We start from the raw sequence: 15,661 nt of genomic DNA, 5'->3' as shown, positions 1-15,661 counted from the left end.
CACAGTGTGGTAGAGTAGACCTGACAGGGCGGCCGCCTAGGAGCATGTGTCTCCATGCTCCCCTTTTCCTGGATGTAGACTTGTTATCCTGAATGCTGAGAAAAAGCACATCTCACCCATTTCACCCCGTGTGCAACCGCTTACCACCTGTGCGGCACAGTGGCTCAGGCCATAGGGCTACGGGTGAGACATGGAGTGTGCTTCACTCTGCCAAAGAGTCCAGGTCAGAGAAGTAAATGGAAGGAGAGCTAGGTCCTAAGTGGCAAATATCTGAGCAAAGTATGATTGGTGCCTGTAATACCAGCACTCAGCCAGATGAGTTCAATGCCAGGCTGGCTACACGGCAAGTTTCAGGCCAACCTTGCTTACATAATGAGACCCTATTTCAAAAAATAAAAGAAATACCTGAGATTGTTCCTTGATAGTAAAATACTCAAATGTTATTAGATAGTTTTATATGCATATGTAGTGAACCTGGAAATATTTCTTTTATTCTCCATGTTAAGCATATTAAAACTACTTTGTGTGTATAAATACCTTCCTGAGTGTATAGCTTTCTGGTAGAAATAATATTAGCCATGGAAAATGGAAATCTAGTGGCTGAAAGGTTGTGACATTCATTAAAATAGGGCCAGGCCTGTTCATCTTGCAGCAGTGTAATGAAATAGTGCTTTGCCCTGCTGTGTGCCTTAGTTCTGACACAGTGACATTTGTCTGAGTTTCTAAAAATGTCTAAAAAATGAAATCTGAAATCCAGTTTTCTTGAGAGATAAATAAAACAATCTAATTAGTAAAAATTTATATTTCTACTAGTTTGGTGTATTAGCTAATCATGTCTATAGCTTGAAAAACAGATCTGTTAGTGGACCCACCGTACACAATTCATCAGCAGATTCTCTTTAACAAAATACGATATATTGAAACTGTCTGTTTCATAGTGTCAATTTACAATGTTCCTAAAAGACTAACTGTGGATCTTTGGTAAACTTAGAGATTCTCTGTTACATATATTATTTCTTTTCATTAGAAAATGCTTTGAAGTTAAAGTACCAAGAAAAGGGAAAATTTTCATTTCATAGGCACTATGTTAAGTACAACATATTTTTCAATTCCCATCTTTTTGAGGGAAATACTACTCATGTTATGTAACTACCACAGAGTTTATCAAGTGATGGAAGTGATCTAACACATTGTTTGCATGCTATAGTCCTTTTACATATGGACATGTAAGTGACAGGCTCGTTTGGCCTCTTCTTTCTCTCCCAGAGCATTAAGAAGAAGCACTCTAACAAGCAGGAAATGGGCACCTACTTGAGGTTCATCGTCTCCCGCATGAAGGAGCGGGTGAGTGTGTGCTTGGCTCCTTGCACTGTGGCTCTTGCAGTGGGAACCATGGAAACTTTTGCTGACATATTTGGCTATGGTCTCGCTTGGTTTCCAAGACAAGGTCTCTATGTGTAGCGCAGACTGGAATATATGATTCTCCTGCCTCAGCCTCCTGAGGCAGTTTGGTTGCTGTTTTATTCATTATCTACAACAAATGTTTTGTGTTGAATTGAACTTTGCCTTTTGCTTTGTATTTGACATAAGCATTTTATTGGCTGTATTCAATTAAAACATATTTTAAATATTAATTTATAAAAATGAACATTTGCATTAGTTATTATGCAAATGGAATTTCTTTTTTTGAAAATTTTTATTAGATATTTTCTTCATTTACATTTCAAATGCTATCCCCTTTCCTAGTTTCCTCTCCAAAAGTCCCCTATACCCCATATACCCTTCCCTCATCCTGCTCTCCAACCCACCCACTCCTGCTTCCTGGTGTTCCCCTGTACTGGGGCATAGAATCTTCGCAAGACCAAGGGCCTCTCCTCCCAATGATGGCTGACTAGGCCATCCTCTGATACATATGCAGCTAGAGACATGAGCTCTGGGGGTACTGGTTAGTTCATATTGTTGTTCCACCTATAGGGTTGCAGACCCCTTCAGCTCCTTGGGTGCTTTCTCTAGCTCCTCCATTGGAGGCCCTGTGTTCCATCCACTAGCTGACTGTGAGCATCCACTTCTGTAGCAGATGGCATTCCTTAAAGAGCTCTTCTATCAAACCTTGAAGACTGCCACATTACATTAACTGTACCCATTCTCCATTGATTATAACGAATGTCTAAGATTATAAAATAGTTTGACATTTAGGAATTGGTGTTTTACATGTCACTTTATATATCTAAAAACCTTTTAGGCTATAGACCTTAATAAAAAAGGAAAAGACAGTAAGCATCCTATGTACCGGAGGCTGGTCCATTCAGCTGTTGACGTCCCTACCATACAAGAGGTAACTTGGCTCCTTTACTTCCACTTCCCTGTGTCTATAACAACCAAGAGAGAGGGTAAGTAGCAGCATGCATGATGGCGGTGGCCATGGTAGCCTGGTATACCATGCATTTGTGCCACCAGTCCTGCTGATTGACAGAGTCCTACCTATAAATGTCATACTATAATGCAAAATTTGAAAGGCATGGCTTTCAACCACTTACAGCTTCTGATATTTGCTGATTACAGGAAGCACATTCTAGCCGGGGAAGCTTGACATTTTGTATGTAAAGTATTAATTTCTGAACTACTCATTTCTACTTTAGCAGTGTGCTTGGGAGTTTCAGGTAAAACTTAGGGTATAGAATGGATTTTGTGTCTTGGGAAACCATAAAATTAGGGTTGAAACTAGAAGTAATTCTTAGATCTTTGAGAATTGCAAAGAGTTACTTTTGACCATATTCACCTCCTCCTCGAACTGTTCCCAGATCCAACCCCTTTTTCTATCCACCCAACTTTATATCCTTTTTTAAACCATCAAGTATACTTTGTGCTGCCCATATATCCCAAAATTTACTTTTGTCTTTGTGCTCCATTATAGAGCTTGAGGATCTAAAGACAAAGCCCCCCTCCTCACCCTGTGTTTGGACTCCTGAAGCCCCTTCCTGCCAAAATTCCCTACACCCCACTGCCATCACCCCTCCCAAAGACAGGATTTCTGTGATCTTAGCAGTCTGTGACCCAGTTTACAATCCAAAACATGAATCATGGTTTAGAGCAGAGCTCACCAGGAGGCGCTTTGTGGGCTCCATGGCTAGGTATGTAGCTGGGCAAGCTCCTGAACAGGTCCCGTGCCTGCTGTACACTAGCCCATTAGAGGTAGGATATCCTACAGGAAGGTAAGGGAAGCATCAGAGCTGGCCAGCGCTACATCCCCTGCAATTCTATGTAGGTTGTATAGGTAATGACCTAGGAGAAGTGGGAATTATCAGTAAAGGGCAGTTGAACTAGTACTACTATATAAGAAAGACGTTTCATGAGTGACATGGTATGTGAACATTCCTTAGAAGACTTGGCTTTCCAAGCCGTTTTTATGCCAAAATCACTAGGATTCAGAAATTCTTGCTATTTCCAGGTAGCTTCGCTCTACATAAAGTGCTAGAAAAAGTTTGGGCTCCTTTCTACAAGGGGGAAATACCCCTCCAGAGTCTCTTTGGCTACCTACCAAAGGCCAAGCTACAAAGAGTGCATTGAAGGAAGTCCTTTTCTGTTTCTCACTAATGTAGAGAAAGCCATGCATTGTTTTGGTCTATGGAGGAACTCCTGAGACTTCACTGCAAGCCAATGTCTGGCCCTGCTCAGAATCACATCTTAAGAGGTTTGGTGACTGTTGTGTAGGCTAAGGGCTCCTCCCCTGTCTTCATCCAGCTGTTAGGAAGACAGCAGCATATGTGGTCCTGCTCTGTTCTAATCATTTCCTATTGGCAAAGGAAGCAGCAGCTGCCACCACAGCTGCAGATGAGGCACGGCAGCTGTGCAGTCCACTGTGGGAAGTAGACACACTGGCCACGGTGCTACACGTGGCCCTGTTATTTCTGGTGCAGGCAGCCAGAGTTCAGATGTCATCTGGGCAGATTCTGCTGTGTCCCCTTCTCAAGTCCTGTCTTTTACCCCCACAGAAGGTGAATGAGGGGAAGTACCGGAGTTACGAGGAGTTCAAGGCTGACGCACAGCTGCTTCTCCACAACACAGTGATCTTCTATGGAGGTTCCATCCTTTTTGTCTTTCTGTACAGTTTGAAAAAATTAAATTCCACGTTGAATATCTGTCACAGTTCTTTGTAATTCATACATGAGTAATGGTGTTGGAATTTAAACTGATGCTTGCTTCCTGGTGTGGCTTACAGAGGTGATGGCCAGTGCCCTGTGTGGGGAAAGCATTCTTTTGACCTTTTTTTTTTTTTTTCCCCTGGTGCTGAGGATCTAGCTCAGGGACTTGTGAATGTCAGTTACGCCCTCCCCCACTAAAGTGCATCCTCAGTGAAATGCAGCCTTCCTGTCCACAGGCTTTCTCTTAGCTAAGAGGGTTGTCTAAGCACTTCAGAAGTTTCATACTTTTCTACTAAGATCTCCTTCTCAACGACAAGAAATCCCTCTCTAGGAGTTGTGTTAAACGCAAGTGGCCTGTGCCACCTGAACATTCTATAAAATGTGTGTTTTGAGATGACTGTGTTGCCGTTTGGTAAACAGAATGACAGTAGAGTGGCTTGACTCAATGGCAGTGGCTTCTAGAATATTGATGATAGGTTGTTTATCTTCAATTACAGCAGACAGTGAGCAAGCGGACATTGCAAGGATGTTATATAAAGACACGTGTCACGAGGTACTTTATACTCACAATTATTAAACTTTTGCTATAATCCTAATCATCAGGCTTCTGTCCTTCATTGCTACATCTTAATTATGGCATTTCCTTTGAATGTAATTTGATTTTCATGTTTGGCATATATGGAAAGGAAGTAAAATATTTTTGGAAAAAACAACAGATGTTATGGCAAATTAGTAACTTTGAAGCACTGCTCATTGCTGATGTGTTGGTGAGGTGGTGAGATGTGCACGAGCTGCCCTCTGCAGCCAGAGCCATGTCTTAGAATGAGGGTCACATGACAAAGCCAGTTAAGGCAGAGAACAAACTCTCTGTGCATACAGGAAGAGAAACATCTAAAGTTTTTCTTGTAAAAAAATTCTCAAATAAGGAGTTTGATTTCTTCAGTTCATTTCAAATTCAGATTTTCTTTTTTGGTTATTAAAGTCTTATTGGATCACTTCTGTGTTAGAAGGAGTGAAATGGTGATGTAGGAATAAACTCTAGGGCACAGAGAGCTATCTGCTGGAGAAAAGTTGGCAACAGGAAAAGAAATAACCTGTACAGTAATGAAGAAATCTCTGCAAGCAAGGCCGGAAGTGGGCACAGCCAGGGAAGGACACTGTCACCTGGTTTGTGAGTGGAGGAGTCCCACTGTGGCAAGGCCTTCTCTCATATTAAGGTGTTAAGTTGCAGTGCACTAGATTAGGTAAGGGCCTGAGAACACGTGCTGCCGTCCCACGCAGCTGCATCTCTCCTGCCGTGGTTCAAACCATTGCTTTGCTTTTCAGCTGGACGAGCTGCAGCTCTGCAAGAACTGCTTCTATCTGTCAAACGCACGGCCTGACAACTGGTTCTGCTACCCTTGCGTATGTGGACTTTTATGATTTTCATTTATAGAGAACTGTTTGCTAGTTATTCCCTGCTTACTTATGGATGATAAAGCCTGTGAAATATATTTCTTTACATCATATAGCTCATGTGGTCTTAATGAGAATGCACAGATGAAACATGACAAAGCAACAATCAGTTCTCAGTTCTGAATGTCAACAGCACTTAGTAAGACCATGCCCTGGGCCCCTTGATAAACAGGAGAGCGAGCCTTTGCTTTTCCTGGTCAACAAGAGCCCTGAGGCTTTGCCTCGCTCTGTTGCTCCATCATTTCCTATGAAACGGCAGCGTCCCCAGAGACTCTGACATCAGGTGGACGTAGGAGACCTCACAATCAGAAAAGTCTCTGTGGGTCCTAAAATTCTTCCCTTCCTAGCACACACCCAGGTGGTGCTGGACGCACACTCAGTGCACTCTGCTCACTGCTGTCATGCACGGGGCTCTTGGATTTAGAGGCAACCTTATCCCAGCTTCTGCCTCATCTGGAAAATAGTCTATAATTGTGTTTTCTCTTAAACATATGAATTGTGGTTATTTCTGTTGATGTCAAAAGAAAAAAAAAGTACTTTTATATATCTCATAGTTAAAAGGAAATATTATCCAATTAGATTATGCCTTACTTAACCCATGTTTCTCTATTTAAGTAGTTCAATATTAAAAAAAATGACATATCATTTTCAGATACCTAATCATGAGCTGGTTTGGGCTAAAATGAAAGGTTTTGGGTTTTGGCCAGCCAAAGTCATGCAGAAAGAAGACAATCAAGTGGATGTTCGCTTCTTTGGCCATCACCACCAGAGGTAATTTACAAGCTTGTGCAGTAGCCAGAGCTGAGCTTATGAATGTGTGGGTGACTGTTCTTAGGGACAGGAGTGCCATGTTTGTTTCACATTCACACATGCCTGTAGCTAGTAATAACTTATGTAAGTTTTCAGTATTGTTGTAAACAGAAATTTTCAGTGGGATGCTTTGTCCTCAGGTGTAGAACAAACTTGTGCTGAAATTGAACCCATCATGCAGGGCATGGGAGGGTCCTCACAGCCGCTTCACACTGTAAAGATGCACAGGTATTGAGTCTTCTCCATGACCCCAGTAACAGGCAGAACCAATCAATTCAGGATTGTACGGATGGAGATGGGACAGCACACATCGGCTCCACTCCAAGGCATGAGTTCGAAAAGCCTAAACAGTTACATATGTGGAATGCATACAATGTGTGTATTCTAAACAAAGAAGTTGACCCTAAAATTACTTAACAATATTTCATAAAAGATACCAATCTGCAGGATGACACACATAATTTTTAAATGTTCAATATTGTTAGGGCCTTAATTCATAGTGAGAATTAAGATGTTAACAGGATTCTCCTCTAAGTCTCGTTGCAATTAGTTTGGATTAGAAAAGTGAATTTAACTTTTGAGAATTCGCATTGGAGAGTCCATAGATAAAGCCAAAAAAGGTTCTAAAAGTGGAGTCACAGTAAAGTCAGCTGTCTGAACATCTCCTTAGGGCTCAGTGTCTTGGGCAGAGGTCAGTAATGTATGAGAAGCTTCAAAACAAAGGACTGGGTTTTTTCATGTACTTTATCATTTATCTTATGTCCCTGTGAATACTCCAAGTGTCTTGTTTTGTCACTAAGTACTTGGAGATGTACTTAGCAGACAGAAACTAATGTCATTATAATGAACGATTTCACTACAGAGTGAACATTTTCGCTTTGATGAAGAGGTAAATTTCAGCATTACAAGCTTCACACATCACATCGAGTTGGTTTCAGGTTCTTAGAGAGGGACTCTGTGCATATTCCAGTGGAATCAGTCTCTGCACTGACTTCTGTCATCCAGACACATTGGCCAGGCTCTCCTCATGCAAAGATAGGAAGAATATCAGGCCTCTCAATAGAGCCGACTCTACCATGTAGTACAGAACCCTTGATCTGGATAGAACATGCGTGATTGCTTAGACCACACAGTAAAACATCCATCTTATGACGAGTATTTAATGTATTGGAAATAAACAGATGGTAATTGTGAATTCCTACCAAAAGAACACGGCTCACAAGAAGGCGCTAGTTGCTAGCTTTCAGGAGTGTGTTTTTCATAGAATATTGTATTACTCGTAGGAGGCAGAAAACGTAAAGTGACTGATTTTGGACTCCCTCCTCTCTAGACTGTGAAGCTGACTTAGCCTCCAGGAAAGCCAACTGTTGCCTGACACATGGGGTCTGTTGTAGTGGGGTTTTCTAGGACCTGTAAGATAGTCAGTTGCTTTGTACCAGTCAGCTTCCTTAAGGCAGCCAGACCTTTTTGCTATAAATTGCTAGAGATGGCATAACCCCAACTGGGAGCCTGCAAGAAAGATGTTCAATCGTTTTGGGTCCTTTGTAGTAAGTCACAGAATCAGTTTATACATTTTTATTACTGTATTAGCCTTAAACTGTTGGGTGTCTGTTCTTTTTATTTTTTATTTTTTCTATAGCTCTGAGTACCCAGTGTTAATTTAAACTGCAACTTATACGTGGAAATGTTTTAAATTAAGTTGAGAATGTAAGGGAAGGATCATCCATCCTGGTAGGTGACTAGACCACTCTGCACACCTTAACACTGAATCCTCACTGAAGTTGGTCACTAGTGTTCTTTGCTGACTGTCCCTATTCAACAGGAGCTCATGACTTCCATCATCATGATCACCTTTACCTCCTGACACCTCTGTAGCTCAGTTATAAAGGCAGAGACACCATGTCTCAGGAACATACATCACCTCCTTCCAGTCAGCAGGCCATCAGTATGTGTGTGTGTGTGTGTGCGCACGCGCACTTTGAAGTGGTTTCATAAAGCTGATCAGCATGTAACAGGATGGGTCCTGCAAGCTTACATTATCTAAGACAATAGGTAGTACTTTCTAAAAATGTGAACAATGGCAAGCTGAGCTGACAAAGGGGACAGTGAGCAAGTCAGTGTGTCCTGGGAACTGGCTCCTCACCTCCTGCCTACTGGCTCAGAGTTTGTCAAGCCGAGTGTCAGCCGTTGTCATGCTGCTCTTTACAGTAGGCAGACTCCACACCATGAGCTTAAATCTCACAGCACCGTGGGGTTTCTAACTACACCTCCCAATGCTTCCACAGAGCCTGGATTCCTTCTGAAAACATTCAGGATATCACAGTCAATGTTCACCGACTGCATGTGAAGCGCAGCATGGGCTGGAAAAAGGCCTGTGACGAGCTGGAACTGCATCAGCGCTTCCTCCGTGAAGGAAGGTTCTGGAAGTCTAAGAATGAGGACCGAGGTGAGGAAGAGGCAGAATCCAGTATCTCCTCCACCAGTAATGAACAGGTGAGTCACCGGTGTCGGTAAGAAGGTTCTGCTGACTCTGATTCTCCATGTACCCTCCTCACTGTCATAAACAGGTTTTGACATCTTCTTTCCCTTTCCTACAAACATCTGTAAAGTTCTCTGCACAAGTAACCAAACCAGTGCAAAGATGTGAGTGGGTAGAAGCAACCTGGAGCCTGACCCAGCTGGTGGGAGGAGAGTAAGTGCGCCGCTCGGCTCTGCGGGTCCGCTGGCTTTCACCACCAATCCACAGCAATTACGAAGCAAGGGGCTGCTGAGTGGATGGAAGGACTCCCTTCTCTCCTGCGCGTCCGCTACAAGTATTTTCAACACAGAGGTATTTCCTAGTGTGCCAAGTAATAAGATATTACTTTTATAATGCCCACAGCTGAAGGTCACTCAAGAGCCAAGAGCAAAGAAAGGACGACGTAATCAGAGTGTGGAGCCCAAAAAGGAAGTAAGTTGCCCGCCTCACAGTGTCCAGGTGGCAATCGAAAGAGGAAAGAGTCTCAAAGTACGCTCAAGACAGTCAAGTAATATCCGTCAAGTTAAGGCCCAGTCTCCCGACTCCTGTCGTTGTGGACTGCTGCTCGACCAGCACGCCAGTGCACAGTCTCCGTCCCCAGTAAGCAGCCGGGGAGCAGAGGCCGGGGAGCGAGCAGGGCGCTGCTGCGTTCCCGAGAATCGTGTTTCATGGCATTGTGTAAAACAGCAGTTATCTGATAACCCAGTCATGCCAACGCTAAGTCAAGGAGACCGTGGGCAAGCTTGCTTTTTCTGTATGAACGGAGCATGTTGTGAAGTTGTAAATCTAGACACATGCAATGAGGTGTGATTTAGGACTCTAGGAAATGACTAAAGTTGATAATGATTTTATAGTTTACAAACCAAAAACTTTACAAGTAAAATCCATCATGTTTATAGTGAAATTACAATGAAATTTTTGTTTAGAATTTTCTTAAGCTATTCTATAATTTTTCATTCACTGATTGGGGCTGGGGAGTGTTTATTTAATTGATAAAATATTACATGAGACCAGCTTAATTACCTGCTTGGTAACAGCAGTGTGTGTGCGTGCACACATGCGTGTGTGCATACACTGAGTTTTTCTATCTTAACTGAATCAGGGTGAGTTATATTACCCTGTTTTCCTTCAAAACACTTTAGGAACCCGAACCAGAAACGGAAGCAGTAAGTTCCAGCCAGGAAATCCCCACAATGCCTCAGCCAATTGAGAGGGTGTCAGTGTCAACCCAGACCAAGAAGTTAAGTGCCTCTTCCCCACGGATGCTGCATCGAAGCACTCAGACGACGAGTGATGGCGTCTGTCAGAGCATGTGCCACGACAAGTACACCAAAATTTTTAATGACTTTAAAGACAGAATGAAGTCGGACCACAAGCGTGAAACAGAGAGAGTGGTCCGTGAAGCGCTGGAAAAGGTGGGGCTGTGCATTGCTGGGGGGCGGTGGAGAGTGGAAAGCTTCTCACAGGAGCGGCTGAGCCAGTATTCCTCATAGTTTACATTAGTAATACTTTCTTGCTAACAGCCTTTATACCAAAATAGTGTACCAAAACAGTGGGAACAGAGCCTGATCCCAGCAGTGAGGCCTTGTCTATGTGTGTATCTTATCTGTCACTGTCTTCATTTCAGTTGCGTTCTGAAATGGAAGAAGAAAAAAGACAAGCTGTAAACAAAGCTGTAGCCAACATGCAGGGTGAGATGGACAGAAAGTGTAAGCAGGTGAAGGAAAAGTGTAAGGAAGAATTTGTAGAGGAAATCAAGAAGCTAGCGGCGCAGCACAAGCAGCTCATTTCTCAGACCAAGAAGAAGCAGTGGGTGAGTACACCGTCCCTACTGCTCCTGGGAACACGACCATACCTGCTGTGGTGAGGGCAGCTCGCTCACACACACACACACACACACACACACACACACACACACACGGCCCCCAGAAGTAACCATAACTACAGAGCACTCAGAGGATGCCCTGGAGCCCCACATAGGCAGAGCACTCCCAGTGCAGTCACCAGCGTCTTCCCCAGCTGTGCAGATACTGCTGTGTGAGGGGTCAAGCTTGACTGGGCTGTGTAGTGACGACTGTAGTGACATCTGTAGTGTCCAAGCTGAAACCTGGTGGGTGCCTCCCAACAGGACGTTCCAGTTATGGTAGTTTACAGAAATTGCTTCCTCTTGCTTATAGTAAGTGTATGTCATGGGTTGGCAAGTCCCCTCCCTCCAGGAGTACTTGGAAGTGTCACCAAGTCCTGTTTCTAAGCCTTTCTTCCCCTTGGGACAGAGCCCTGGGCTACCTTTTCAGCCCCAAAGTCCTGAAGGAACTACCTGGTGGACAGTTGTCCCTTAAGCTCCTAACCTGGTTTCAATTTAGATGATATTCCATATAGCATTTCGTGATAATTCTTCCTTTTACCCAACTTCTATTATTAAGATTATGTATATATATAAGGTTTTCATAAAGTATATGATAAGAAAAAAATATTATAAAGACTTAGCAAGAGCAACAAGGGCATCTGGGCACATCCACAGAAGCCTGTGAGGACGCTTGCTGGGAGGAGCTGCTGCCTGAGGAGACAGGTGTCACAGATGGGCCTAGGTGGGCTTAAGCGAGTGTCAGAAGGTTCAGACACCATGTTGATGATTCTGTTCTACCCAACACACTAGATATGTTGAAGACATGACTCTAAGTTCACAGAAAATCAAAAGTAAATAGGAGGGGGATGTGGAGGAGATAACTGCTCCTTAGCTCTAGGAGACAGGAGTGCAGTGAGACAGGCGTGTGAAGACTTCTGACACTGAATGTTGACTGAGGTTGCCTGAGAGGTGGGGTTGTCCTAAATCAGGATCCAAACCCCAGCTTTCTGCTCTGAATGTTGTCTCCCAGCACGGTAAGAACTCACAGGGGGACAGGAAAGAACACACACAGATGTTGAATGTCAGATGAGAACTGAGGAGTGAAAAGCATGCTAGGAAAGCTGGGTCGCCAGAGCATCTGCAAGAAAGGGGATGAAGGCAGGGCTGTCAGGGAGACCAGGAGGTGAACTAAGCTTAGTCTGTAGCCTCAGCCCAAGATTACAATTCCAACCCGAGTGGCTAACCTATGCTCACTCTACTCCCAGCCAGCGAGTGGTAGGGCAGAAGCTGCCATTGTTGATGTAGCAAAATCACAAAACTCAAAATATTAATGTTGACAAAAACAAGCAAACATTGCAACCAAGAGGAAAACTGGAAGGCTGCATTTTTACCAGCCCAGTGTAAGAGAATGCTCTGGGTTCTGCTTTGGGACTCTAGGCTGCCATCAAGTCTGTCAGCCTGCTGCAGAGGACTGCTGTAGTCTCGTGGGTTAGGAGCACAGCCTGGTTACTCTGGCTTTGCTGCTCATCCTCCCTGCAGGCGTCTACAGTGGTGCAGCCACCAGCTCTGCCTGCTTAAAACTCAAGCATGAACTTTCCCCTCATTTCTTCTCCCATGTCTAATAGTCTGGCCTCAATACTAGCCACCTTTGACCCCGCTGACCCTGGTAGAATAGTGAGGAAAAGGTCTCCCTAGGTCTGGGTGGGTGTGGCCGTACAGTACTGATTCCCTAACACATAGGAGCCCAGCGCTTCCTCCGGAGCACCCACACACCAAATGAATGTCCATGGAAGGTAGGGATGCAGATGAGAGTGCTGGGTGTCAATCATGTATGTGCTGTAGAGGGATGTGATGCTGGGGAACAGTGAGGGAAGCACTGCAGGAGGGCAGGGACAGCTGACACTGGAGCTGGTGGAATGAATGAGCCTGTAAGACCCGGGCTGATGCAGTGCTGGGAAGACACCTGAGGTCTGATCGCATGAGATACTCCAGTGCGAATGCCCTTGTGGGCTAGCCTGAGCCAGAGAGCTTTGCAAGCCTTAGAAGCATAGCGGGTCCTGGGCTGTTGATGCTGGCCTCACATGTGCCCCCTGCCCTGCAGTGCTACAACTGTGAGGAGGAGGCCATGTACCACTGCTGCTGGAACACGTCCTACTGCTCCATCAAGTGCCAGCAGGAGCACTGGCACGCAGAGCACAAGCGCACCTGCCGCCGGAAGAGATGAGCCTGCCGCACCCTCACACGCAGCGGTTTTTGTTCCCAAGAAGCCAAAATTGTTTAGAATTTGCTTCCCATTTTGCACCAGCCTTTAAACACTTTTCGTGGTGAAATTTTGCACAGTAGTTTAAATCTTTTGTTAATGCTCCTCCGGCATTTTTCGGGGGCTGAAGTAACATCAATGGAGGGTATTACTCTAAATTAATCTAATTGCGGATTTGTTGCATTTTCAGCAAATTTTAAAACATTTTTAGGTTTTACAGAAATTTTAACCTTTAAACAACAAATCTTAAAAAAAACACCAACAGGTGACTAAGAGAGAGTCTAACAGAGACAGAACGGAGCTGAATGTAAGAGCGAGCGGCAGATGCTTCCGAACAGACTACCTGGCCGTGACCTTGCTGAGCTGGTGTGGGCAGCTTGCTTCCTGCCCACAGGCCTTGCCTGGGGCTGTGCTGGCGGCATGTGATTGAATCTAGGGAACAGGGTTGACACAGCAGGGCTAGCCCTGCGTATTTTTTCTTAAATATTTCCCAATTGTGTTTTCATTATTTCTTTTCAATATATAACTTTTATAACAAATTATTAGCTTTGATCTTGTAGTTTAAAATTGCAGGGAAACTGGGGTAATCTTTTACTGAGCTGGATCTTAGAGACAAATGAATATTTAAATTTTAAAGTTTGCACATTTCATCTTTGTCCTGACATGAGTGCTTGTAACAAAATCAGCAGCAAAAACAAAAATCAAAAGCCAAAAACTACCTGTACTCAGAACACGGAATTACAGCTGAGGCATACGAGTTTATTACTGAGTCCCCTCCCACCTTCCCTCCCCAGTGCCACCCTAACCCACCCTGTGTCTCCTACTCAGAGGGAGAGAGCACTTGCGTGTCACAGAAGCCGTTGTGTTGTAGGGGAGGGTCGCTGCTTCTGACAAATCCCTGACTGTACACAGTGAGAATGCATGCTCCGTTCCTTGTATTAAAGATACCGTGATTTGTACAAAGTCTGTATTCTGCGGGGTGTCTGGTTAAGCAGCATTACTGGTAGGAATGGATAGTTGAATAACATTTTTTATACATAGATATATAAAAGACAACCAGGAAAATTAAATTTCTTTAAAACTATCTCACCAATTGGTTTTTTTTTTCTCCTCCAAGACTCATCACAGACCAAACCAAATTCCTACTTTATCCTTTAGTTATTTTTTGAGGTTAGAGAAATAATTTGTAAATATTTATTTAGACCTTTGATATTTATTAAAGCAATTACTCAAAACAGAAGTGAAAGAGTCGGGAGAAAAGCCTTTAAGACAGTTTTCTCCGGTCCATCAGGGTCACTCTAAAGATGAAAGTAAGGAGCCGGCTGTGAGGCCTCCTCCACGCAGTGCCGGTGCTATTGCACTGCCACACGGGCGAGCTCTTTTGTATAACCACCCTAGCCCATGAGCTCCCCCGGGTTATACAGGAACTGCAATAGCAAGCTTGGCACCACCGCCCCCTCCTCGCTGCCGTGTACCATCACTGCTGCTGCGCTGCCCGAACAAGGACACTTGACGGTCTTTGATTGTTTTCAGACATTGACCCACCCCTGTGAGAGCAAGTTATTGTGGGAATATTTTTGGTGTAAAATCATTCCAGAGTATGTACTATTTACCTGATAGCTGCATGAACGTGAGGATCCTGTTACTTTGGCTTCTTGTCTCTGTCGACACGGCTGCACATTTCCAAGTTACTACAGTGTGAAAACTGTGTGTTTAAAAAAAAAAAAAAAACAAAATTAAAAAAAGAGATTGTGGCCTGGTTTTGTAAAAGTTTTAGGTAAAATTACAATTGATTGTTTTAGGACTCATTAAATTTTTCTGCAATCCTAAAGCTCTATCAAGGTGTTGAGTGTCCCGCTCTGCACATTGTAAGTACCATTGTGGCTGTCCAGTTCTATGATGCCCTCTGGCATTTTGTAAGCTGCTCTGACTAGCAATATATAGATTTCATTTACTGTGTTAACATTGGTTAATAAATGTATTTAAAAAACCCAACAACTCTTGTCAGTAAGATGCTTTAGCTCAGTGTCTGCTGCCAGACACAACACAGCTACAGAAAGGCTTGGTCGAGAGCGGGAGTTGCTCATAATGATGATGAAGCCATGTCGGGAACTGGGTAAGAGCACTGCCTGCTCTAGCAGATGGCCCCTCACAAGCATCTGTCACTCCAGTTCCAGGGAAGCCAGTGTCTTCTTCAGGCCTCTGTGGACACCAGGCACACACATGGTGCACACACTATACAGGCAACAATTCACACACACAAAAATACAAAAAAAAAAAAAAAAAAAAAAGGAAAATGTAAGTTTATCTGGTGCAGTTGTTCAACATTTATACTGGATTCCATGGGTCACTTCTCAGAAGAGGGCGAGATCATGTACTTAGGGCTGCTCTTGATGAACACTGAGCAGCCAGGGCCGGCTTGCTCTCATTGGGTGGCAGATGCTGCTGTTTTACCAGTCTACGGCCTTCACGCCAACATCAGCCCGTCTCCATGCAGCTCTCCGTGGTTTCATCACTGCCGTCTAGTAGTGGGGTCACAGTTGGGATGAGATGGTTTCCTCTCGAACTTCCAACTGTCATCACAAAATGTTCTGTTCATTTTGTCTTTGTCACTAAGCAACAAGCTCACC

At 43.9% G+C, this 15,661-nt stretch overlaps 1 protein-coding gene across 9 annotated transcripts in view; it reads left to right on the top strand.

Moving 5' to 3' along the window:
• Positions 1-15,029, top strand: part of Zmynd11 (zinc finger MYND-type containing 11) — a 76,919-nt gene extending 61,890 nt beyond the window's left edge. For 7 of the 9 annotated variants that reach the window (XM_021180012.2, XM_021180011.2, XM_029485001.1 and 4 more), the window contains 11 exons: positions 1,267-1,344; positions 2,243-2,335; positions 3,993-4,080; positions 4,640-4,695; positions 5,469-5,546; positions 6,250-6,368; positions 8,693-8,900; positions 9,289-9,525; positions 10,068-10,340; positions 10,553-10,738; positions 12,873-15,029. In XM_021180012.2, coding sequence (XP_021035671.1) covers positions 1,267-1,344; positions 2,243-2,335; positions 3,993-4,080; positions 4,640-4,695; positions 5,469-5,546; positions 6,250-6,368; positions 8,693-8,900; positions 9,289-9,525; positions 10,068-10,340; positions 10,553-10,738; positions 12,873-12,995 — 1,539 coding nt within the window. In that variant the 3' untranslated portion in view covers positions 12,996-15,029. The remainder of the gene's footprint in view (positions 1-1,266; positions 1,345-2,242; positions 2,336-3,992; positions 4,081-4,639; positions 4,696-5,468; positions 5,547-6,249; positions 6,369-8,692; positions 8,901-9,288; positions 9,526-10,067; positions 10,341-10,552; positions 10,739-12,872) is intronic. The other 2 variants (XM_029485005.1, XM_029485004.1) reach the window with 1 other exon arrangement.
• The last annotated feature ends 632 nt before the right edge of the window (positions 15,030-15,661 follow it).

The sequence above is a fragment of the Mus caroli genome, chromosome 13, assembly GCF_900094665.2.
Source record: "Mus caroli chromosome 13, CAROLI_EIJ_v1.1, whole genome shotgun sequence".
NCBI classification, from domain to species: Eukaryota; Metazoa; Chordata; class Mammalia; order Rodentia; family Muridae; genus Mus; species Mus caroli.
This window is presented reverse-complemented; position numbering and strand designations above follow the sequence as displayed.